Source organism: Vulpes vulpes, unplaced genomic scaffold (assembly GCF_048418805.1).
Source record: "Vulpes vulpes isolate BD-2025 unplaced genomic scaffold, VulVul3 Bu000000626, whole genome shotgun sequence".
NCBI lineage: Eukaryota > Metazoa > Chordata > Mammalia > Carnivora > Canidae > Vulpes > Vulpes vulpes.
The window spans coordinates 1,410,141-1,437,432 of NW_027325669.1; the positions used below are offsets into that span (position 1 = coordinate 1,410,141).

Genomic DNA, 27,292 nt, shown 5'->3' on the forward strand with positions numbered 1-27,292 from the left:
CTACTAAGTGCCAGGCACTTTTTCCAGACATATAAAATATCCTTGCCCTCATGGAACTTACATTCTAGTGGGGAAGACATATTAAATACATAATCAATAAATAATTTCAAAGAGTGAGTTGAGCTGTGAAGAAAATAAAGCAGGAAAGGTAAGAGTGATGGGACAGGAATGTGGAGCCATTTTAAGGAGAATAGCCAGGAGATGATATTTCAAATGCTCAAGTGGCATTTTAGCAGAAATATGAATAATGTAAAAGATCATGCAACAGACAAAAAGAAAAATGGGAAAATTATGCCAGCCCCTAGAGTCAGCAATTTTAAATGCCCTAAGGATAAATGGGTCCTTATAAAATCAAGAAACAATAAGATGGCATAAGGATAGACACACAGATCAATGAAATAAAATTGAGAGTCCAAAAATAAACCCTAACCTTTTATGGTCAGTTTATTTTCAAGGTAAAAGGTCCAAGGTAATTCAATGAGAAAAGAACAATCTTTTCAACAAATGGTACAGGGACAATTGAGTATCCACATGCAAAATAATGTTTTTTACCCCATCTCACACCATAAATAAAAATGAACTCAAACTAAATCAGAGACTGAAATGTAAGAGCTGAAACTAAAATAACCTAGAAGAAATAAGAGTAAGTCTTTATGATCTTCAGTTAGGCAACGATTTCATAGATATGAAAACAAATGTGATAAAAGAGATGACTGATTTTATAAAAATTAAAAACTTTAGTGTTTCAAAGGACACTACAAAAAAGTGAAGACAACCCATGGAGTGGGAAAAAATATTTGCAATTTATATATACGATTAGGGTCTTATATTCACAATATATGAACAACCCTTAAAGTTCAGTAATTGAAAATCCAAATAACCTAATTTAAAAATGGGCAGGGCCACCTGAGTGGCTCAGTCAGTTGAGCATTTGACTCTTGGTTTTGGCTCAGGTCATGACCTTGGGATCAATCCGAGCCCTACTGTACTCAGGGTGGGGTCTGCTACAGATTCTCTCTTCCTATCCCTCCTGCTCTCTCTCTCTCTCCACCCTCCCTAAAATAAATGAATAAATAAATTCTTAAAAAAAAAAAAAAAACACCTAAAAACATGGGCAAAGAATCTTAATAGGCTTTTATCCAAAGAAGACATATGAATGGCTAATAAATACATGGAAAGACACTCAACATCATTAGTCATTAAAGAAATATATATGAAAATCATTACGGTATACTACTTCATAGGGTGGCTATAGTAAAAAAGACAGACAATGGTGAGAGTGTGAAGAAATTAGAATACTCCTTCATTGCTGGTGGGAATGTAGTATGCGGCAGCCACTTTATTTACTTATTATTTAAATTCAATTAATTGACATATAGTGTATTATTAGTTTCAGAGGTAGAGCTCAGAGATTCGTCATTTATAGCACTCAGTGCTTATTCCATCACTTGGCCTCCTTAATGCCCATCACCTGTTACCCCGTCCCCCCACTACCCTCCCCTCCAGCGACCCTCAGTTTATTCCCTATGATTAAGAGTTTCTTATGGTTTGTCTTCCTGTCTGATTTCATCTTGCTTTATTTTTCCCTCCCTTCCTCTATGCTCCTGTTTTGTTTCTTAAATTCCACATATGAGTGAGATCGTATATAATTTTCTCTGACTGACATATTTCACTCAGCCTAATACCCTCTAGTTGCATCTACATCGTTGAAAATGGCAAGATTTCATTTTCTGATGGCTGAGTAATATTCCGCTGTGTATAGAGCTCCCCTTCTTTATCCATCATCTGTCAGTGGACATCTGGGCTCCTTCCACAGTTTGGCTGTTGTGGACACTGCTGCTCTAAACATTGGGGTGTGGGGGTCCCTTCCGATCACTACATTTGTATCTTTGGAGAAAATACCTAGAACAGTTGCTGGGTCATAGGGCAGATCTATTTTTAACTTCCTGAGGACCCTCCACACAGTTTTCCAGGCTGCCCCAGTGTGCATTCCTACCAACAGCGCAGGAGGGTTCCCCTTTCTCCACATCCTCTCCAGCATCTGTTGTTTCCTGTCTTGTTCATTTTGGCCATTCTGAGCGGTGTGAGGTGGTGTCTCATTGTGGTTTTGATTTGTATTTACTGATGTGGCAGCTACTTTAGATAAGAGTTTAGAAGCTTCTCAAAATGACAAACATAATTACCATTTAACCAAGCGATTTGATTCCTCAGTAACCTCCCAGGAGAAATGCAAACATACATCTGTCTAGAGACTTATGTATGAGTGTTCATAGCAATATTATTCATAAGGCCCCGAAGTGGAAATAATCCAAAGGTACATAACCTGATGGATAAACAGTTGTGGTGTAGCCATACGATGGAATGTTACTTGGCAATACAAAGGAATGAATTAGCACTATATTCCACGCTTAGCACATTATGCTAATTTCAATTTCAGTCACAGATTTCAATCAGTCAGTCACAAAAAAACTCACATATTTTATGGCCTTATTTATATTAAACACCCAGGATAGGCAAATGTGTAGAGACATGAAGTATATGAGTGATTGTCTAGGGCTGGGGGCAAATAAAGGAAAGGGGGTATGGAAATGACTATTAATAAGTACAAAGTTCCTTTTTGGAATAATGAAAATGTTTAAAAATCACGTGATGGTAATGGTTGCGTAATTGTATAAATATACAAAACCCACTGAATTGTATACTTCAACAGATGAACTTTAAGATGTGTAGATTTTATCAGTACGGTTAACAACAATAACAACAGCAACAATGAGTTCAGCATTACTAGAGAAAAATATGTAAAGGAAGAGTAGAAAGAGAGGAGGTGGCGGCCAGATCTGTAGGGACTTTATGCCATAGTAAGGATGTATATGATTTCAGAAATTTCGAAGCCACTAGGGCTTTTTAAACAGAAGAGTGACATGATCTGATTTATATAATGACATGGTATGATAATACATAATATGTAATATATTAAACATATCATTACATATAATAATCATTATATATTATATTATAATTTATTATATAATCATATATTGTTATATAAGGAAGTTATATGTAATATATAACAATATAATAATATAGTAATACAATCAAATACACAAATGTTAATATTCAAGAATAATTAATGTTTTTACTCTTCTACTTCCATACTTTTTTTTTGTTGTTGTGAATTACAGATGCAAGTCCAACTCAAAGTACTAATTAAATCTTTTGAAAAGACATAACCAATAGAGTGATGAATAAAATCCTCTGATGTACCATTATCTAGATCTTTCAGAAAAAATTAGCCAACTCCGGAACAGAAATTCAAATGCTTTTTTGTCCGTAAATAAATTATAAAGGTGATTCATTTCATTTCCTTCATTTTACACTTAAGGAAACCAAGAAGATCATACATATATTTAGTGGGGCACCGAGAGAGTCCTTCTGTTCCTACTACAGTGTTTACCAAATTCTACTATTTGGCTGCACAGAACTTCGAAAGTCAATTCATAGATTTTGTGGTGTTGAGTTACACATTACTTGTTTCAAACTGTGGATTATGACTTCAGAGTTGGAGCATTATTTTGGTTCCCGAACAAAATTCTAAGAACAAAATTCTAAGGGGAAAGTATTTATAAATAGCAACACTCTAAGTGGAGTAGAATGAGGTTATGGGAGTTCCCTGAAATCAATTGAGTAAGAAACATATATTAAAATCATTTTAATATCTATTTTCTAACCATCTTTATCAAATTATTGCCTATTAATTTAAAAATCCATAATTTAAATAAAAGAAATCTCCAAGTTTTTATTCTTCTGTCAAACATTCAGAATAATGTTTTCTTCCCTTGGCCTCAACGGAGGAAAGCCTCACCTTTGTGAGCTCTTGGGGAAGTTCACGAGAGCATCTAATTCAGAGAAATGTCTGAAATCTTGTCTTTTCGCCAACTGTCCTCTGTGTATTATTAAATATGAAAATGATTTCTTCCAAGGTAGATTGGGAAGGTTTTGGAGTTTTGTTTTCCGTCGAATATTATAGATGCAGGTCACTTTGTATGACTCACAAAGACTAATTCTAAGGTAATTCAGGTATAGTCAGTTCTCTTTCAGGGACATACTCAGGAAGAGTCAGAAGACAACCATGGGGCTCCTGCCATTCTGATACGAAGGTTAATTAGTGGGTGTTCTCCTCTGGTCTGGGGCAGACGCAGACTCAGGGTCTATGTTTCCACCGCTTACTACTTCAGCGTGAGCTCGCTGCTGACGTCTGTGCCTGGCTCTAGTGCAGCAGGCTGCAGCGTATGGTGCAGTAGACTCAAGACCCTCGATTCTAAGGCCAGCTCAGCTTCTAGGTGGTTGTGTGACCACAGGCAAGACAGTCCACTTGTATGCAGCTTACTTCTCTACTCAATAAAACAGACACGGCTCTATCCGTATCACATCCTTCTGCATGGGATCAAGTCAATTAATATATGAAAGGGTTTTGAGATGTTTGGAGCATCATGTTGATGTCTTTCCTTCCTACTTCTGCTTTGGTATCTGTATGTTCCACGTGTGTAAACATATGTTGTCATGGAGTATACATTTGCAAAAAAGAAACACCAAGTTGGTGTTAGTTTTTTTTAAAATTTTTAGCAAATTATGAACAAGTTATGAATCAAATCAGTGATAAATAACAATATATTATTCACCTGGTAAATTAAATTGTTGAGTTAGACAGTATATCTATATTGTCTCTTAGCCTTGGCTACACAATGGAATCACTTGGGTAGTTTCGAAAGTTCCCATTAACCAGGTCTCATCCAGACTAATGAAATCAGTTTCTCTGGGGTTGAGGCCAAGGCATCAGTGTTTTTTAAAGGCCCTGAGCAGATTCTAATGTATGGTTGAGGTTGAGAACAACTGATACACAGTATTGCATCGTGAAGGGGAGGATAAGGCGCATAAAGATCTTTGCTTGGACTGGGAAACCAAGGAAAGAGCTGATAGGAGGAACAGGAGGGCTAAGGAACAGGAGGGCTAAGAGGTTTTTTTTTTTTTTTTTTTTTTTATGTGGAGTGGGATCAGGCCTTCACTTTCTGGCTTTCCTCAGTTCACTACTTAATATAACTCTGACTCTCATCCTTTATTATGTTCGCCAATAGTCAAAATGGCTTGTGCATTAAAATCTCTTTTTAAAGCTTAATCCCCTGAAAATGAATTTCAAGTAACATGCACATGGTTTTGTGTTGTAGATGATTTGTTAAAAAGAACATCATTATTAGAAATCAGATTTCTGGGGACACCTGGGTGGCTCAGTGGTTGAGCATCTGCCTTCAGCTCAGGGTTGTGATCCCAGGAGCCTGGGATTGTGTCCCACGAGCCTGGGATTGTGTCCCACATGGGGCTCCCTGCAGGGAGCCTGCTTCTCCCGCTGCCTGTGTCCCTGCCTCTCTCTGTCTCTCATGAATAAATAAAATCTTTAAAAAAAATCAGATTTCTAGTATAGAAATTAGTACCTTGAATCTGAGTAGCACTTTATGGCTTAAAAATTACTTCCATATATTTAATTCTAGAGTTGAAAACTGTCTAAATCAAAACTGATTTGATATTTAATGCTGGTGAAAAAATAAACATGTAAACCTAAGTGCATCAAGTTAGAATTGTGAGGCATCTTGCCCTGTTTTATTGTGATGGGTGGTTTGAAAGTTGAGATATCTCATCATTGAGAAGGAACAGCAAAGTTTGCTAAGTGCTTCTTTATGGCTAAACAAAGTTAAGAACTCTGGCTAGGCAAAAAATGACATTCATTTTAATTCAATGCCATCAGCGGTGGCACTCATTATATATGTTCATTGGCGTATGGAACTTGTCCTAATCAGGTTAGAAATGCATTAGTTCTTTGGATCACATTAGGAGACACAGAGATTATGCTTTTGTTAACAATAAAATTTTTCACTTGTTTAGTACTTTTTGCTTTCCAAAGCACTGGAATTTTTCATGTGAGTTCAAGACCATGCTCTATCTGCATAAGACAGTTCTGGAAGTCTGAATTGTAGCCAAAACAGATTTAGTTAATATTACTTGACAAGAAGAAGACACTGAGGCCACAGCAGGTAAGTGTCTGAGGTCATGTGGTTAATTTAATGGTAAGATTGGGACACAAAACTTTGGTTTTGGGTCAGAGAAACTAGGGCTAAAATTCCAACTTGACCACTTATAACTTTTACAAGTTACTTATTTTCTCTGTGCCTTGATTTCTTCATTTGTAAAAAAGGAAAAAGAAAAGATTTTTGTGATGACTAAATGGAACATTATGTGTAAACAGGACCAGCTATGTAAGTAGCGGTGCCCAATGAAAAAATGATGCTCCTTGTTCAATCCCAAGTTGGCAACAGCAGAGCACTAAGCCAAGTGTGGGGTCCTTCTAAACATAAGACCTTGTGCAACTGCACGGTCACACACCCCTGAAGCCACGCCTGTGTCAGTATTTACGGCACATGTACTGTAGTGTCCCCTCTCCTTATCTGCAGTTTTGCTTTCCATGGTTTCCGTCACCCTGGTCAACCACGGTCTGGAAGCGGATGATCCTCCTTCTAATTAGTCTTCAGAAGGTCACTAGTAGCCTGACGCTGTATCACAATGCTTACGTCATCCACCTCACTTCATCTCATCATGTAGGCGTTTTGTCATCTCCCATCACCACGAGAAGGGTGAGGACAAGATATTTTGAGAGGCAGAAACCACATTAACGTAACTTTTATGGCATCATATTGCCATAATAGTTCCATTTTATTATTTAGTATTGTTGTTAATCCTTACTGCACTTAATTTATGAAATAAACTTTATCATAGGTTTGTATGTATAGGAAAAAACAGCATATGAGAGCTCAATGTTACCCATGGTTCCAGGCATTCACTGGGGGCCTCGGAATATATCCCCTGTGAATAAGGCGGGACTAGGGTACACACTAGAGCATGGCAGCCGCTCAATGTACTGTAACTGTTGTCCTTTCTTCTCCTACTTTCATTCAGACTACTTTTCCCTAAATTCAAAAATGTATAAGTGGATATTTTTTTCAACTACAACATTGTAATAAGTGATAACTTTTTTAAAAAAGTAAAATCTCCGAACTTTAATAGAAATTAGTGTTTCATCATGCTGCGTACCTCCCTGTACCATGTTTATGTTTACTTGCACCTAAAAGTTATGAATGATTTAGGTTTTTTTCCATATTGAGCAAATAGGTCTTCCTCAACTTACAATGGGATGGTGGCCCAATAAACCCATCATAAGTTGAAAGTATTATAAGTCAAAAATGCATGTAATGCACCTAACTACTGAAATCATCGCTTAGCCTAGCCTACTTTATATGTGCTCAGAACACTTACATTAGCCTACAGTTGGACAAAATCACCTAGCGCGGGGCCTGTTTTACAATAAAGTGTTGAATATCTCATGAGATTTATTGGCTACTGTACTAAAAGTGAGAAACAGAACAGCTGCAAGGGTACAGGATGTTGGAAGTGCGTTGGTGTTTACCCTGTGATTCCACTAGCCCACGAACACGAATTTTGATCTCAAAATCCAAAATTCGAAGTATGGCTTTTACTGAACGTGAATTGCTTTGGCACCATCGTAAAGTTTAAAAATCTTAGTCAAGCCTCTGTAAGCTGGGAAACGTCTGCACTTGACCAAATTAACATCCTTGTGATCATTTAGGAGAACTCTGTTTTTCTCTTTATGGCTCTTTTATTGCAGCACTAGAAATGCCTTATTAAAACAGAGTGTCTTGATTTATAGGACTGAAACCCACATTAGAAATTTTCAGTTACTTCTTTGGGCTTTGCACTTCGATCACTACCCTATAATTTTCATGTGAAACTGTACAGCTACAAAATATTTTAAATATCTCTATTTTTCCCTTTTGCTAACTATGGGATAAAAACCTTTAAAGTGTGCATGCACACACACACATATTGAAGAGGTCTGAGTTTTCAAAAGAAATATAACTTACGAAAATAAAAAAATACATGTAATATTTTCATTATAATGTGACATCCATAACCTTCAGTCTCTCTCTCTCTCTCTGGTTTTATTTTGCTTTACTTGCTTTTCTGTTTGTAGATTAGGGAGGTTGGGACTGATAATGATAAAGTTCCCTCCAATATTTTAATTCTTAAAAAGCTGTATTTCTATTTCTTCTATTTTCTATGTCTGTACTTGCAGTGCCAAACTTACTGTGTATGTCTGTAGAATTGCATTATTTGACTCTTAAGAAAACTTTTTTCTTTTTTAACATTTTATTTATTTATTCATGAGAGACACAGAGAGAGAGGCAGAGACCCAGGCAGAGGGAGAAGCAGGCTCCATGCAGGGAGCCTGATGCGGAACTCGATCCCGGGACCCCGGGGTCACGCCCTGAGCTGAAGGCAGACGCTCAACCACTGAGCATCCAGGGGCCCCTGAATGTTTCAGTTTGTACCTTCCAGTTTGAAAGGCACGTGATGTTGGAGCTGTGGATCAAAACACCTGTCAGGGATGGCAAATACCTTCTCTAAAGAATCATAGTGTTGTAAGTTTAATAAGTATGTAAACTTTGGCCTTTAGTAATCCTCTCATTGGTCAACCTGTACAATTTATGTATTCTTGAGAAATAATGTAAAAAAGGCCTTTAAATTTAGAGTGCTCAGAATAACTGCATGCTAATACTAGGCGTATTGTTCAAAGTAGGTGAAACAGGATATTGATCTCAGTGGATTTTTAAATGTGCTGATTCTGTGCAAAAAAAAAAAAAAATCATGTAGCTACTAATAGGAATAAGGAAACCCAAGAACTGCATTGAGTTTTATGATATTTGTTGGGAGAGGGAATATGAATAATTTTTAACCTTTTAGGTGCCTGTAGTAAAGCATAATTTAGAACTTTATTAACTTTTAAGAATCTCTGGAGACGTTAAAAACCTCATATCATTACTTGATTATGAGCACATGTCTGATTTATTTACCTTAAATCCAACACTTGACCTAGATCACAGCAGGACAGGAAAAAAACTATCTAAGCTTTAAAAAAAAGCTTATGATTCTGAAGATGATTAATACCTAATCTCAGCCTTAAGAAAGGTATTAAGAAACAGGCAATGTCTAGAGCAGCTGGGATCCAAATAACAAATGGCTTTCACCAGTGTAAAGGAAAAAACTGGAGAATGAAGGTAACGTCTGAGATGTTCAGAAAATAAGGCAGGGTGATATGTGAAGCTTGAAGTAGGCAATAATAAAATGAAATCTTATAAAACATATTAAGGAGTTAGAGAAGTCAGTAGGAGCTATGCCTATTTGTCTGAAGAATGAAATAAGAGAAATTAATTTTGTGAGAGTATGAAGATCTTAATGTCTTACTTTCTAAGCATAATATAATTCAACAGATAAGATCCTATTCAGTTTTCTGGTTCCAAGGAAGAAAAATACATTCTATAATGGAAAAGTAAATCCTAATTTTAGATAGGTCAGAAGAGCAGCAATTTTTTTTTGCTACATGGATTTTATCAGTAGTTTTTGGAGCATTTCAGAAACGTTTCCCTTCTAACTGCTCTTTATCATTTTCTTCGTAGCAAAGCTTTATCTTTGTCTCATTCAACAATCAAAAGATAGGACTTTTCAAAAAGGTTTCCACAAATAGTCTACTTTTCTCATTGTCCAGAGGCCTTCGTAAATATGCCTTGCCCACTGAAGCTCTGTAACATTCAAAAGCCATGCTATAGCACTAAATCAGAGGGGAAAGTGAGCAGGAGAAGGTGTAGGGTCAACCAGAAAAACTTCTAATTCTTCAGTTTTTCCTGATGTGAATGAGCATTTTACCAACTATTAATTTTCGTATGTTGTAGTGTTGAACCACCGAAAATAATGACAAAACCCCTACAAAGAATGCTCTGCTCCGTTCAACATGGTGACAGCAATTATTTGTCCCAGACTCCATGAGTGTGTGTGTGTGTGGGGGGGGTGGACGTAAACCATGGATTCCCTGGACTTCCTTGAACATTTCGTAAGAATTCATCAATGATAAAAACTCTTCTCACCTGCTCCGGATATCCATCCATACTTCTTTGCCCTTTAGTTTGAATTAAGCACCGTCCAGGCTGAGGTCCCCGGGTGGCCTGTGAGGAGGGGATCTGAATAGGCAATGGTGACTGAAATTGCTGGATGGTCACTTTGTTTATATTTCCCTCATATGGCTGCTGCTCCCGGCTACGATGCTGAAGGCTTTGGGACCCCATCAAAGTCTGGATGTGGCTACCTGCCTGTGGAGAAGATCATTTGTTAGATGCAGATTGGTAGGAATGAAAGATGTCATGAAAGTAGAACACACGTACAGAATACCTCTCCGGTAGAGTGGCATCCTCGGGCTCTCGGCCACTGCTGGAAGGATAATGAAGGCACAGCGAGCGTCTGCCTACTGTGGTTCGTGAAAATGCTAATATTGGAGTAAGGTCGCATGAAATACATGTGTGGTCATCTGGTGTCTTGCTCAAGATTATTTTATCCCCCATTTTAAGAGACCAAATTCCCTCTGAAAAATCTCGAGAACAAAAAGAAGTTGCAACTTTTAAAAATAAAGTGGAGTGCTATCTGGTATTTAGTTTTAATGACAGCAGGGAGAGATACAAGAAGGGGATATCAGGAGGAGAAGGACACAGCCTGGTTCCTGAATCTGAAGCAGAAGAACCAAAGTGTGTATATTCCCTTACGTCACAGGCGCAGAGTGAGCTTGTCCAGGTCAGGGTGCTATTTACTCAGGTTCTGCGTTATTAAAGCAAGAGTATGGTTGGGGGAATCTTTCAGTCACCTTGAAAATGATCCATGTGGCAAATTCCTGTATCTGTAGCTCATGGGGGGACTAGATGTGAAAAGGTCTTCAACGTGAGCTCTGTCTGTAGATCTTCTCATCGTGAGCTTCGTTAGTACCTCGTTTAAAGCGATAATGATCATTTCTCGATTCTTCAGGGTGGCTCTTGGAGGGAGAGGGCGTGCTCACTTTGGTCTCCTGTCTCCAAATGATATGGTGCCCACCACCGTTCCTTGCTCACTCTGATTTTCTCACCTGTGTTCCAGCCTACTTGATATCTCCCCCACTGAGCAGGCAGTTCTGCTTGTGGGCTGGTAACCCAGAACGTGCCTTTTACGATTATGAATGGTTTAACATGGACCTCCAGGTCTAACATGGGAAGAGAATGCTCACCATTAATACTTTTAAACATGTGTTTTACTGCTATGCTCGGTACTTCATCTATTTCTATGGAAGCACCTGAAGGGTTCCTTCCTGCATTCAGTTTCTTTCTTGTTGATCTTTTAAGGGTAGATAATTTGAAATTCAAAAGTGAATTTCACCTTGGAATTCATTAGCTAGGGAAGCCTGTGAATTTTTCTGTGTAACCAATTTGTGATTCATTAGTGGGGGAAGTCTGACTAATCAAGATTTTTGATTAAAAAGTCAGATTGGAGGAATAAAGGAGGAATTAAATATTCATTCAAGGAAGATATTAGTTTGAATTTTTAAAAGTTCTTAAAAAAAAGTAACGTTAAGAGACATAAGGAAATGACAGCGAACACAGAAAATCATTTGGGGAAGATGGGAGGCACATTGCTTGGTTCCAAACAAGAGGTGATTTCAGTGAAGAAAACACTCAAAATTATTAGTTGGCAATACGTATGGCAAAGTGAACAACCATTTGATTATATTTTTAGGTACCCAACTGGTTGTCTTGTTATCATGGACAATTTTTTGCATTTGGAAACAGTAAAAATATTTCAGTCATGAGAAATGGGAGGAAAAGATGCAAAAAAGAGACTCAGGCTATACTAGCACAATGTGAAAATCATTACCAATCCAACAGTATCCAACACAGCTAACCAGAAATGGCAAAGCTATAACATCATAAACACAATGGAGATAACTTCATAAAAGGCAAATGTATCTTTCTTTCTTCCCAGAAATCTAGATGCCCTTCTCAGAAATCTGAATGAAAGGAGATGTTGCACCTTTGAGAGCTATTCTAGGTGATTGAACACCCTCCTGGTCCAGGTTTCCCCCTTAGTTTGATTCTCTCCTACCTCCATGGAATTTTATGTTCTGTTGTTTGGTAGGAGAGGAAAACCGTGATAAAACATATGACATTTTGAGCTGCTATACTCTGAATGAACTCCCTGGCATGCTAGGTTATATAGTTAAAGACAATGAGACAATGATTTCCTGGAGTTTGAAACGCTGATGATGTAGACCTACTAAAGCTGACTAGCCTGGCTATAGAACAATAAATTGATTTACACTTAAATCTGTTTGTCTTCAGTCAGTGCTTGAGCCAGTGGAAAAGAGGAAAACCAGCAGATTAATCAAAAGTCATCATGTAGACAAGCAAAGAATTATAACACCCAGAAAAATTTAGAGGGATCCAGAAATCACTTTAGGTCCATCGATGCATAATCTACATGGGAAAATCAATTAGGACCACATAACAATCCCTCATTGATTAGAATATTCTGGTAATGGTCTATCCAAGGGTGAAAACCTGATTGCATAGAACTATGATAGTGTGTAGACTTATTTTTCTGGTTTATTTTTTCCTTCTGATGGAACCATTGGAGCCCAGGATTATGCTTTGATTTGGAAGTCCTCGAAGACAAGCACCATATCCTACTTACCATGTCTAATGACTGGCATAGTAACTGGTGTTTAATAAATAATGGCTACTATCGAAACACTAGGTGTTACACCTATCTTGCACATATTACCTCCTTTTGTCTTTACAACAGCATTAGAGGTTAACCAGTATGAATTATTACTAACATATTTTACTAATAAGGAAACTAAGGCCTGGAGAAGTTAAGTAGCTTTCCCAAGTAATTTTCACTACTGGTAAACTGACAGGATCAGGATTTGAACCAAGGCAGACTATTAAAGATCATGCTCTCAAACCCAAAATTATACTGTAATCCCCCAAATAGACTCTCTCCCCATCATAGTTGAACTGTGAATTGAAGTTTTGTTCCATGAAAAGGAACAAAAGGATCAGATCTTAGGGTATATTAAATTTCTTTAGCAGCTCTTTAATTTGCCAAAGGGCCATCCCAACTTATTGAATCAGGTCTGTGATCTATTTTAGATCCTATGGATGTGACTTAGAGCATTATAGTTAAGCAAATAAGTGCATTTAGTAATCTTTCCATGATTATGAAGTGAAGAAGCTTACGTTCTCAGTTTGGTAAAAAGTGGGCATGGAAGGAATGTGCTGTAAAATGATTCTGTTTGCATCAGTATTGTTCTTTCACTCTCTACTGGGGCTACAGTGAATGGGGATGGGGAGTGACAGCTTTAGAAAGCCAAGAATTAACACTTAATTTTGTGTGAAGTTAAGCAAACATCAATGACAAGATATCTAAAGGGACAATTATGGTGTTGGAGGAACTGTAAAGAGGAAGTTTTTATTGACAGGCACAAAGGCTTAAGAAAGGTAATGAGGATGCTCATGATGAAGTACAAAGGGCTAATGAAAATGTAGCAAATGTCAGAGGCTGCATTTGTTCAAGCAGAGGGTTAGTTCTGAGAACACTGACTCATACTGAAGGGGAATTTGAACATAAAGGTTTTTGTAAAGACTGGGCTACACACGTGGAATAATAAAAAGAAATAGAGAAGATTTGACATTTATTTGAACTTTCAGGGGGAGGTTGGACAAAATAACATGTATTTGAGGGGAATAATGATGAAATATAGTGTTTTCAAGTTGACCCAAAAAATATACTGTCAAAATTTATAGAGGAAAAACTCCAATATCCATAGGACCCAAGAAAACATTAATGTCAACACCACAGAAAAGAAATATTGATTTGATACCAAATGGCACTGTTCATGCAAAATTCAGTCCACAGTTCATCAGGCTTATTATGTAGAAATTTAAAGTGCTTGGGAGGTTTTGTATGATATAAAATAAATTAGTTTCTCTCTGCAACAATGCTTTGGTTCACACTATTCTCTTAGAAAAGTCTTAGAAAAGACTGTTAGACTGAGAAGTGTATTACCCAATTTGGTCATCTATTTTACGAGCCATCTTGGCTCTTGAACCACTTGGGGTTACTTCCAAAAATCAAACACAGCTTCAAAGGATGACAGTTTATGCCACTGAGAATATTCAAATGGACACAATTCGTTCTCTCAAATTAAGTCCCATAGAGTTCAAAAAATGTTTGGGAGCAGTGTCAACAATACAGAATCATCTACAAAGGATAACTCAGGAACTGATTTCAAGAAACCAGTGACACTCATTTAAATGAGTCAGTTTCAGTAATTTTGTAAAACATCATCATCAACAAAATAGTCCAATTACCTTCTATTTATATTATGTGTTCTATAGTGACTTTTTTTTGGTAAGCAGATTAAGTTTTAAAAATCTAGGCAGTTGGACTTCTGCTTCCAGATAGATGGACGAGACATACTGTTCTCTATTCTCTCCAGGAACAACTAAAACCTTGGACATTTTATGTAAATAAATATAAGGAAACTCTGGAAAGAAGGCAGAAGAAAGCAGATCAACTACAGACATGGAGACGACATAACAACATGGCAGTGAATTTCTTGAGTTTTATTTTTGTGTCAACTTGGGGTTGAGGAAGTGGGCAGCCTGAAAATGCCAACAGATGCAGAAAAGAAAAGCCCCAAGACAAGCTTTCCCTCCTTAGCCAAAGGACCAGAATATGGGCAGCCCAGCAAGACAGAAGACTTTTAGACCATGACAATTCTACTGTAACTAAACACCATGGAAAAAACTGACCTCACCCTGACAATGGTGACAGCCAAGTGTGGAGCCTAGAGATCTAGCCTTATAAAGATGTAACAAAGCACCACCACTCATGCTGGGGTGGTGTTCAAGAAAGCCAAGTGAGATGACACTGCATTCAGCCCCATCTGCCTGTAGCAAGTCTTCCCCCAGCCCAAGGATGCCGATGGAGACTACAGAAGGAGCCTGGGTTTCCACCCACATCCAGCAAGAATGAGGCAACTATCTAGGCAATAGTATGATTAGAGAGGACTTCATAGAGGGTCAGGGCCTTCTCTATTACTCAGTGAAGCTACCCCCACTGAGTTTTCAGTGGAGACTATCTGGGAAGATAGAAATTTCTTCCTCAGCAGTAACAAGAAGACTTTGCCTTAAGTGTCAGTGGAAACTGAATGAGAAAATTGGACTTTTCCCTCCCTGGCCAGAATGAGGCAGTGCCCTGTTCTTCTCCAATTGGAGTGGTGTCAGGGGAAGCCAGCTAAACAGAAGGTTTAAGTACAAAGCAGATTTTATAACATTATATGAAAATATCCAGGTTTCAATCATACCAAGAACCAGGAAAACATCAAACTGGATGGAAAAAGATAATCAGGAAATACCAACACTGAGAAGACAAAGATGTGAGCATTATTTGACAAAGATTTTAAATAGCCATTAAAAGAAATTCTTCAATGAACAATTATTCATATGCTTAAAACAAATGAGAAAAATATAGAAACCCTAGAAAAAGTATAAAGTCTTAGCTAAGGAACAGAAGATATTAAGAAGAAACAAATGGCAATTTTAGAGCTTGAAAATACAGTAACTGGAAAGCTCAGTCGATGGGCTTAACAGCAGATTGTAAAACAACAAAGGAAACAAACAGTAAACTAAAAGATAGGGCAACAGAAATAATCCAGTATGAATAACAGAGAGAAAACACACTGAAACAAAATGAACAAACTATTAGGGACCTATGAGACCATACAAAACTTCTAACAATCATATTGAAAGGAGAGGAGAAAGAGAATGCGGCTGAAACCCAAAGAAAACCATGCATAGACACATAATTAAGCTTCTGAAAACTAAAGACAAAAAAAATGTCTTAAAGGCAGCCTGAGAAAAATGACATCTTACGAGTGAAGAAGACAATTCAAATGACAGCAGATATCTCATCAAAAACCATGGAGAAAGGAAAAAGATGGCACAATATTTTTCCAGTGTTGAAGGAAAAGAATGGTCAACCTAAAATTCTATACCAGTGAGAATGTTCTTCAGCAATAAAAGGGAAATTGAGACATTCTCAGATGAAGACAAATGAAGATTTGTTACCACCAGATCTGTCCTAATATAATGGCCAAAGGAAGTTCTCTAAATAAAAAGGAAATAATAAAAGAAGAAGCCTTGGAATATTAGGAAGGAAGAAAGTACATGGCAAATAATATATGCGTAAATATAATGTACTTTCTTTCTCTTCTTGAATTTTTAAAGTTATGTGTGTCAATTGAAGTACGACTATGGCACTATCTGTGGTGGTTTTAAATGTACATAGAGGAAATGTCTGACACAATTATAACAGAAGAGGGTAAAGTGAAACAGAGAAGATTTCTACATTTCACTTGAACCATTAAGTGATGACACAAGCAGACTCTTGTAATCTATGTATATACAGTGTAATAGCAGGAGCAACCATTTAGAAAGCTACACAAAGAGATTTACTAGAAACACCATACATAAATAAAAATGAATTCTAAAAAATATCCAAATAACACATAGGAAGCAGGTCAGAGAAGGTGAGAGAAGAAGAAGAAGAAGAAGAGGAGGAGGAGGAGGAGGAGGGGGAAGAAGAAGAAGAAGAAGAAGAGGAGGAGGAACAAGAAGAAGAAGAAGAAGAAGAAGAAGAAGGGGAGGAGGAGGAGGAGGGGGAAGAAGAGGAAGAAGAAGAAGAAGAAGAAGAAGAAGAAGAAGAAGAAGAAGAAGAAAGAAGAAGAAGAAGAAGAAGAAGAAGAAGAAGAAGAAGAAGAAGAAGGGGAGGAGGAGGAGGAGGGGGAAGAAGAGGAAGAAGAAGAAGAAGAAGAAGAAGAAGAAGAAGAAGAAGAAGAAGAAGAAGAAGAAGAAGAAGAAGAAGAAGAAAAAGAAGAAGAAGAAGAAGAAGAAGAAAGAAGAAGAAAGAAGAAGAAGAAGAAGAAGAAGAAGAAGAAGAAGAAGAAGAAGAAGAAGAAGAAGAAGAAAGAAGAAGATAGAAGGAGGAGGAGGAGAAGGAGGAGGAGAAGGGAAAAAAAGAGAAAGAGAGGGAGAGAGCGAGCAAGTGAGCGAGCAAACAGAAAAAAAAAATAACATTAAAGTGTAAACCTTAGGGACACCTGGGTGACTCCATCCATTAAGCGTTTGCCTTCAGTGCAGGTCATGATCCCAGGGGCCTGGGAGAAAGCGAGGCATTGGGCTCCCTGCTCAACGGGGAGCCTGCTTCTATCTTTCCCTCCCCCTGCTCATGCCCACTCTCTCAAATAAATAAATAAAATCTTTAAGAAATGTAAACCTTAATGGGTCAATTCTTAAATGCTAGGAGACTAAATGCATAAATTAAAAGATCTCTCCCCCATTTATCACTGGACAGAGGGGATTAAAGAACATTATTCAACTATATGCAGACATTATTTCAAATATAACAATATTTGGCAGATAAAAATATTGTCCCAAAAGTAAAAGGATTTAAAAATATATGTCATGTCCTAATACTAGATAAAGTGGATTTCAGAGCAGAGAAAATATACTAAAGAGAGGGAGGATTATTACATTATGAAAAAAAGAGTCAATTCACTGAGAGGACATAGCAGTCCTAAATGTGTACACAGCAAACAACAGAGCTGCTAATACATAGAGTAAAATTGATAGAACTTAAAAAGAAATAAACAAACCCACAATTATAGTTGATCACAACACTCGTGTCTCAACACTTGCTAGACTACACTAAAAATCAGAAGAATATAGAACACAGTGATACCATCAACAAACCAGACCTAATTGTCAGTAGAGACCCCTCTACCTGATAGCAGAAGAATACGCAGTATCTTCAAGTTCCCACAGAATATTTATAAGAATGTATCCTGGACCAGAACACAAATCTCAATAAATTTAAATGAATTGAAATAATAGAGAATGTATTCTTCAACCAAAATAGGATCACACTAAAAATCAATGACAGAGATAAAACTATCTGAATCCTTGGAAACTAAACAATGCAGTTCTAAATAATCCATGGGTCAAAGAGGTCTTGAGGGAAATAAAATCATACATTGAACTGAATGTAAATGAAAATATGGCACAGAAACACTGGTGAACACAGCTAAAGCAGTGCAAAGAGGAAAATTTATGACCCTAAATGGATGTACTAGAAAGGAGAAGCCTCAAATCAATAAATAAGATCCTATATCAAGAGCTTAGGGAAAGAAGAGCTACATAAACCCAAAGCAATCAGAAAGATGGATATAATGAAAAGAGCAGAAATTAATGAAATACAAAGTAACAGACAAAACAGATGGAAAGAGCTGCTTCTTTGAAAAGATCAATAAAATGCTTCTAGCAAGACTGAAAAAGAAAAAAAAAGAAGATACAAATTACTAAAATTAGGAATGAAGAATGGAATATCGTTACAGATCCTATAAACATCCTAAGACTAGTACGGTAATACTACAAATAACTCTACACTCATAAATTTGACAATGCACGTGAAACGGGCCACTTTCTTGAAAAAACCCAAACTATCATAATTCACCCAATATGAAACAGATAATTTGAATAGCCCGGTAACTATCCAGATCAGAATCTATAATTTAAAAACTTTCGGGGAAAGAAATCTCCGGGTCCAGATGGTTATGCTGGAGAATTCTACACACGTTTAAATGACATCAGGCGGTTGGGTGGCTCAGTCAGTTAAGCTTCAGACTCTTGGTTTCAGCTCAGGTTATGACCTCATGGGTCATGAGATGGAGCCTTACATTGGGCTCCACCCTCAGTGTGGAGTCTGCTTGAGATTCTCTCTCTTCCTCACCTTCTGGCCCTGCTGCCTGTGTTCTCTCTCTTTCAAATAAATAAGTCAATCTTAAAAAAAAAAAAAAAGAATTAACATAAATTCTACATTTTTCACCAGAAAATAGAAGAGGAAGGAACACTGCCCAATTTATTTTATGAAACAAATATTGCCCCAATAACAAAAGCAGACAAGGACAGTACCAAAAAAAAACAAAAAACAAAAAAACAAAACAAAACAAACACAACAAAGTAAGCTACAAACAATGATAAATGCAAAAACTCTTAAGAAAACACTGGCAAATAGAATTTAGCAACATAAAAAAAAGATACATACACCATGACCAAGTGGGGCATAGTTCAGTGATTCAAAGCTTGCTCTGTATTTCAAAATCAACCAATGCAATGCACCATGTTAATGGGCTACAGAAGTAAAATCGTTATGATCCTATCAATGAAAGCAGAATAAATTTGACAAAATTCAGCACCCATTCATAATAAAAACTCCCAGAGGTATGGAAACGGAGGGGAACTTCCCCAACCTGATAAAAAATCACTTACGAGAAACTTACAGCTAACATAATACTTAAGGGATCCTGGGTGGCGCAGCGGTTTGGCGCCTGCCTTTGGCCCAGGGCACGATCCTGGAGACCTGGGATTGAATCCCACATCGGGCTCCCGGTGCATGGAGCCTGCTTCTCCCTCTACCTGTGTCTCTGCCTTTCTCTCTCTCTCTGTGACTATCATAAATAAATAAATAAAAAAAAAATAACATAATACTTAATGTTGCAAAACTGAATACTTCCTCCCTAAGATGAAGACCAGGCACAGATGTCCACACTCGCCACTCTTTTTCAACATAGTGTTGGAAGTTCTAGTCAATAGAATAGGGTGAGAAAAGAAAGAAAAGCCATACAGATTGAAAAGGAAGAAATTAACCGTCCTTATTTGCATATGACATGATTGTCTACATTGAAAATCAAAAGAATTAACAAAAATAAATTCCTAGAACCAGCAAGTGGGTTAAGCAAGTTTGTAGGATACAAGTTCAAATGTATTTACATATGTTAGCCACAGACGTGAACATCAAAATTTCAAGCAACAAAAGCGAAATTCTTAGGTGTAAATCAAATGAAGCTTGCACAGCACCTACAGTCTGAAAACTACACAATGCTGATGAAAGACATCAAGAAGATTTAAATAAATGAAGGTATATTTATGGATTGGAAGACTTAGCATAGTAAAGCTGTCATTTTCTCCAAATTGATATGCAGGTTTAACAAATTCCTATAAAAATCCCTGTAAGATTTTTTGTATGGATATAGGTAAGATCATTCAAAAATTTATACCGAAAGGCAATGAAACTAGAATAACTATTATGATTTTTGGAAAAGAAAAAGAAAATAGGAAGAATTAGCCTGATTTCAAGATTATTATAGTTACAGTAATCAGGACTCTGTGGTATTGGCAGGGGGACTGACAGGTAGATAAATGGCACAGTGCGGAGAACCCATAAACAGACTGACAAAAATCTGCCCAGATGATTTTTGGCAAAGGTGCAAAAGCAATCTAATGGAGGAAAGATAGCCTTTTCAACCAACGGTGCTGGCACAAGTGGACATTCATAGGCAAAAATAAATGGACCGTGACCTGCATCTCACACCTGATATAAATAAAAATCAGCTCAAAATAGATCACAGGCGTAAAGATAAAACATAGAGAATGGAAAGCAAACCAAAGAGTTTGAGAAAAGATTGGCAAATCACGTAGCTGACAAGAACAGCATCAAGGAGAAAGACCTCAAAACGCATAAGTAAGAAACTAAGTAATGCACCTGGAATGATGTTGAAAGATACGAAGGGGCATTTCGCCAAAGACAATACAGATGGCAGCAAACACGCACCTGGAAGGATGTTCACCATCATCAGCTATTAGAGGACTTAATGCCACAGTGAGACATCACTACAGACGTGTCGGACTGCCTAGATAAAACAGAGTGACCCCAACAAATGCTGAGGACGATGAGGGGAGACCGGATCACTGAGAAGCTGCTGCTGCAAAGAGAAAATGGTAGAGCCATTCTGGAAACGTATTTGGCAGTTTCTTAAAAAAAAACTAAATAGTGCAAGTACCATATATGATTCAGCAGTTCCTTTCCTGGACATTGATCCTAGACGCCAGACTTACAGTCAGACGAAATCCTGGCCATGAATGTTTGGCACAATTTTTTTCATAACAGGCCCAAACCAGAAACAACCCAGGTTTCCTTCAGGGGGTGCACAGGTAAGCAAACGGAGGCATCCATACCATGGCATACTAATCAGCGAGGAAAGGGAAGAAACTATTAACACACATGATGGCGTGAACAAATCTTCAGAAAATTATGCTGAGTAAAAGAGCTAATCCCCAAAGATTACACACTGTAGGGTTCCATTTGTATGGCATTCTTAAAATGACAAAATTATAGAAATGGGGGGGGGTTGTAGAAATGCCAGGAGTTAACTTAAAAAAATAATAGAGGAAGTACAGATAGCACAGTCTTTGGAGTCCGAGGACTCTGGGTTTTATTTCTCGTTCTATCACTTTTTGGGTTATGCGGTCATACGCAAGTTACCTAAGCCCTCTGCTTATCATGTGAAAACTGTAGACAACCACAACCGCCTCACAGAATATTGTGAGGATTGAAGATAATGTAATAAATTGAGCATATTGTTTGGTGTATAGTAAGTACTCCGTAATTGCAATGAGAATACAAAGCTCCCTGCTAAATAAAGGTCTGATTGTTCTTTGGACATGGCAATGAATAATCATCCCAAAGAACTGTTTTTAAAGCTGTTGCGATTAATTAATGACCATTTGCATTAGAAATCGCTCCTAAAAGTTAGCCAATAATTAACAGTCTCACTCAAATAACCATGCTTCGCCAGTTCAAAGTCAATGAACCCCTAAATATTCCAGCTTCTAAAAATCCACCAATCCTTGAACTCCATGCTTTCCCCAGACTCCAGTTTACTCAGAAATCTCTGTGCCTTACAAGTTCTTTGCTAGCAAGCAGTAAATTAGGCATTTTGTTTCAGATGTTGAGAAATGGCCTCTTTTATGGAGAATAGCACATACAAATTTAAAAAACACAGTCTGGGATGCCTGGGTGGCTCAGCGGTTGAGCGTCTGCCTTCAGCCCAGGGTGTGATCCTCTGTCTATGTCTCTGCGTCTCTCTCTCTCTCTCTCTGTATCTCTCATGAATAAATAAATAAAATCTTAAAAAAATAAATAATAATAATAGCTGCCAGTAATTAAACACCAACATGACAGACATTGTAATAAGTATTTTACATCATGATCTTAATTTTTAGGACCACCTTACAAGATATGCATCACTGTCCTCTCTTCCCCACTGCAGACACTCAACAGCAAAGCTTAATATGCTCAAGGGCCAATTAAGGTCAAACTTAAAGCTCACAGTTTTTGTTTGTTTGTTTGTTTGTACTCCTGCTTAAAAGAAAAAAAGAAAAAAAAGCAAGACCTTAAAAGCTAATTAAAAAATTGGGATTCTTTTTTTCCCTCTGCAGGTTAGTGCATAGTTGAGTTTTCATGTTTTGGTGTAATTTTCATTTTACAGGGATTGATTCACTATTTGGTGCAGTTTTATCACTTTTACCAGTGGTTTTTGGTGACAGGATTGAGGTGATTTCTTTCTTTTTTTTTTTTTTTTTTGAAAATGGAGACAGTATTAAACAGGAAGTGGTGGCTGGAATCTTCGACGATATGATCAGGAAGCTGGATATGCTCAATTACTGAGAAACAAAATGAAGAAAATGAACAAAATTCAATATGATGCAAGAATCTATAGGTAGGTTTCAATCATGCGTTAGAGCTCCTGATTCTGTTCCTTCTGAGATTCACAAAAGTAAGTAAAGAATTTGTAAATGTGTCAGACTGAACAAAATGAAGTTTGGAAAACAAGTGCTTTTAAGATTATCTAAAATAGGGGTGCCTGGGTGGCTCAGCGGTGAGCGTCTGCCTTCGGCTCAGGTCATGACCCCGGGGTTCCGGGATCGAGTCCCACATTGGGCTCCCTGCTTGGGGCCTGCTTCTCCCTCTGCCTGGGTCTCTGCCTCTCTCTGTGTCTCTCATGAATAAATGAATACGATCTTTAAAGAAAAGAATATCTACAATACTTGATATGTGTAGGGTCAAGAACAAGTAGAAGAGCACTCAAAAATGATTTTTTAGCACATGACTGGAGCCAGGGTTTCTCTCTTCGGAGCAGGGAACAGAAGAGACCATACCAAGCTGTGGCAAAACGTACTAGCTAACTCTGTCTCCTATATTGCTGACGTTGAGGGTTATTGGCTACTGCAACAGGGCTACGCTATGATGTTTTCTGAATTTCTGTGGTTGAGTCGGGGCCAGGGGGCGGGTCCCTTCCTGGAATAACACCTGGTCAGACCCGGCTGTAGAAACAGCTTCCTGGGCTCCAGTCCTGCGTTCTTCAGCTGCACGCCTAGGGAAGACTTGTCTTCCGTTGACATTTCCACCACCTCCTATCCGCATTATTTTTGAGAACAAACTCCATTACGCGATAGAAATAGGGTAAGTTTAAAACGTCTACGAAGCACATAATACTAAAATAAATTGATTAAAACTACATCATCCTAGCTGTCAGCTTAACAAAACAAATCTTTGAAATGGATCATTAAATAGAGGAAGTTGCTTCATTGATTTCTTCAAAGTCTTCTTCCTGATCCGGCGACTGTTACTGAGGACACGGATCTGCCTCCGAAGGCTCCTCTTTTCATAAAATTTTTGACTTCCTACAGGTCACGTACTCCTGCTTTGGCAATTAGTTGTTGCTTAACAAGTCTTTATATTTATTCAGGCTTCTCTCTCTTAGATCAATAATCTGCAATTATGGGGGGGCGGGCATTGAATCTAATCGGTTATGTTCATTCTTATTTCTCCAGTATAGGGAAAGACACGGCCGCATTGATTTACTGGAAAAGGTAACATGTTGGCCATCAATAAGCTAGGTTTTAAGAGTCCATCTGAATAACAGTTGTGATTCTGGTCACATAAAAGGAATGCGAATTGAAATTCTCAAGACGAGATTGAGCCCTTAGCTCACAACTCCCATTATTGTTCCTTGGACTGTTGTACGTGTTTTAACTTGACCTCTAGCAATGCATTTTCATTCTCTTCTGGATCAATAACATATTTATGCCATAAAGACCATGTTGAGGCTGTTCTAGTAGAGACAAAGGCATATAGGTGTCAGGGGAAGAAGTTAGTGCTTGCTCTTAATACAGTCACTAAAAATTAGCATCAGAAAAAAAAAAAAAAAGCACCAGAAATTTCAAAGAGCCTCCAGTGAGTGGATGCTAACAGTATGATCCATGATTGATACCCAGCCACAAGAGCCATGATTTTCCCCTACCTACCTCTCTTACTCCTGACCCTGCCTAACCTGGAGGGGTATTTGTGGGAGGGTGGGTACGCTTGCCTCCCAGGCAACTGGTGTGTTGCTTAAAACCCCTTTTTCAATCTAAGGGTAAGATTTACACGAATAATCAGTTTCAGATTATTTCCGGGTACCCAAACGCCAAGAAAAGTAGGGTTGCATTGTTTTAGGTACAGAGAGTCATTTTCAGAGTCCTGCTCTATCCAGAGGGATAGAGGTTCATGCATTTGGTATCTTCCCAATGTCCCCCTCTCCTTTTTAAACTTTGGTCCTTGAAAAAAGTGGCTTTTGGTCAAGAGTAAAACTTTGCGTACATTCGCGTAAGAAACGTCTTTCTGGGGACGACGTATTGTGCGAAGGTTTTCTTGTTTTTGTAATTTAAAAATCTGTAATTGTATGACTTCATCAATTTGGCCTTCCACTGACTCAGTTCTTGGGTTTCGGGCAGAGCTCACCGACGGAGGGTGCGTTTGGCTGCTATCGCTTCCTGGAGCTCCGCAGCCCCGTAGATGCCATCACACAGGTATCGGGACAGTCTTTATTTTGCTCAACACGGAGCCTGACACCACCATGAGTGAGGGCGACAGGAAGAGGATGAAGGAAGCAAGGAGAATCTCAGCCAGCCAAGTGGTTCAGGAAGACCGTTTCCTAACATTTAGAAAAATGTTTGGAGTTACGAATGGCTGTAGGAGGAATTCCAGTCTGTTCCTGATTTTCGGTGCTGGCCAGTCTACCAGAAGAATTAAAGAAAAACCTACTCGGACCAGTGCAAAATTTGCTCCCATCAGACACAAAAAATGAGGCCTGGGAAGGAGAAGCAACAAGGCGGGAGCCAGGACCGGGCTGGGCGCTCACGGTGATGGGGAAAGCTGTTCCCACTCGCCTGTGGACTGACCCAGGCCAGGCTCTCCCCCGGGGGCTCCTCTCTGTTACTGGTCTACACTGGGAAGGAAAAATACAAAGTCTCGGGAGAAACCTACACAACCTGACACACCTCTTTCTGTATAAAAAAGGAGAGTTTAGCTACAGAACTGACAATTCTTAAGGGTTCAGAATATTTTTTTTTTTAATCTCACTTTTATTTTAAACCACAACTGATGTTCCTGATTCTGATGTAGTTGATGGAAACGAGAAACATTTCTATCTCCCTGTATCTCATCTTTTATATATAAAGTCTCCTGGGATGATTTTCCTATCTGCTTCTTCCACATTTTGACTTGCTCTTTTTATTTTTTAAAAATTTATTTGTTTATTTTAGAGAGACTGAGCAAATGCACAAGTGGGAAGGGCAGAGAGAAAGGGAGAGAGACTCTCAAGCAGACTCCACACTGAGCACGGAGCCTAACGTAGGGGCTTGATCCCGGACCCTCAGGTCATGACCTGAGTTGAAACTGAGTCGGATGCTTAACCAACTGAGCCACCCAGGTACCCCTGATTCAGTTGTCTTAAAACAAAAATAATGTTTTGACCAGATGGTCACAGCGACACAACATGAGATTTTCAGAAGGTATTTTGGACCTTTTCTTTCTAAATACATGTAGTAAGAAGCAGTAAAATGCATTATACTAAGATATATGAGAAATGCCAAAATTAAAATAAGGAATGAATATTCCTTCCCAGGAACTTAATTAAAAACTTTAAAAATTCTTCATATGATCTGAAAGAGCAAAAATTCCAATTTGGGGGCCTTGGAAAGAAAGGATAAAATGAACATGAAAATGATTTAAAAAAAAAAAAAAGGCCCATATCATTTCTCTTGAATTTCTTTAAGTTTCTCCTAATGAGTTTCTGGGCATGCCTCAGAGATGCCAAGCATCTGGCAATCATGAAGCCCTTCATGGCTGAACTGGCACCAGAGATGTGAGAAAATCATGGGCAAATTCAGCACGAGGGATAAGTTTGTGAGCCAAGACTAAATTAGCTACGTATTTATGCTTTGCTTTTCAACGGTGTCCATCCCGGTGTTGACCCTTGATTATCTATCTTTATTATTCTAGCTGCCAAGCAATTACGTACTTAACCTAGAAAAATAGACACGTGGGAGGGGAAAAGTCATGAATGCTAAAAGAGAGCTTTGAAAGTCTAGTCTTTACATATTAAAATTTTTTCAGATTTAATATCACAAGGATTTTAAAGTTTTTTGGTTATTGCCTTTTCCGGAAAGGAAATGTTTTAAGTTTCATTTGTTTTAATACGCCACTTTAGCCTTTGGGCTGCAATGCTTTTCTGTCCAGCATTGTTCTATCCTTCAATTTTAAATCTTCTCAGGGATATTCAACCTTAAGACTCCCAGTATTTTTTTTTTTTTTTTAAGGCTTAATATCCTTAAAAGAGTTTATCATTTCAGAGTTAGGGAAAAACAGCCTTGTGACTCCTACGGAAGGAGTTGGCCAAATCAGAGTATAATGTCTGATTTTATTTTTTATTCTTTTTAATTTTTTAAAATAATTATTTATTTGAGAGAGAGAGAGAGCACATGAGGGGAGGAGCAGAGGGAGAGGGAGAAACAGACTCCCCGCTGAGTGGGGTGGGGTTGGGGGCCTCCGTCCCAGGACCCTGAGATCACGACCTGAGCACCATGACTTAACGAAAGGCAGGCGCTTAACCGACTGAACCACCCGGGTGCCCCTAATGTCTGACTTTAAAATGAAAAATTTTCCACTTACATTTTATTCTATGACCTTCCTACTATTTTTTCTATTTCTATTTTACTATTTTTTTCTAAGTGCAGGCGAGTTAGTCACCTGTGAAACCTTGGCATGTAATCTAACCTAAACTCTGTGTCTCTGAGAACCTCCGTTTTTTTCTCTTATACAGTGGATAAAAATACTAGTACTTACCTGATATGGTTGTCATGGGGCTTAGATGAAGAAATACGTTAGAACATTCAGCACAATGCCCGCCACAGAGTGATATTTAATATATGGTACATGATAGTTCTTACCAAGGTGACTGCAGCATAATCCAATAGACTACAGCTGTGAACGCAGAGATGTGAAAGGAGTCTAACATACAAATATCCTTGAAAAT

At 38.1% G+C, this 27,292-nt stretch overlaps 1 protein-coding gene across 1 annotated transcript in view; it reads right to left on the reverse strand.

Moving 5' to 3' along the window:
- The window catches only part of LOC112934595 (leucine-rich repeat-containing protein 7), a 155,198-nt gene that overhangs the window by 22,338 nt on the left and 105,568 nt on the right, over window positions 1-27,292 (reverse strand). Inside the window, 1 exon segment of the mRNA XM_072745077.1 lies at window positions 10,044-10,265. Within this exon segment, the coding sequence (XP_072601178.1) occupies window positions 10,044-10,265 (222 nt within the window).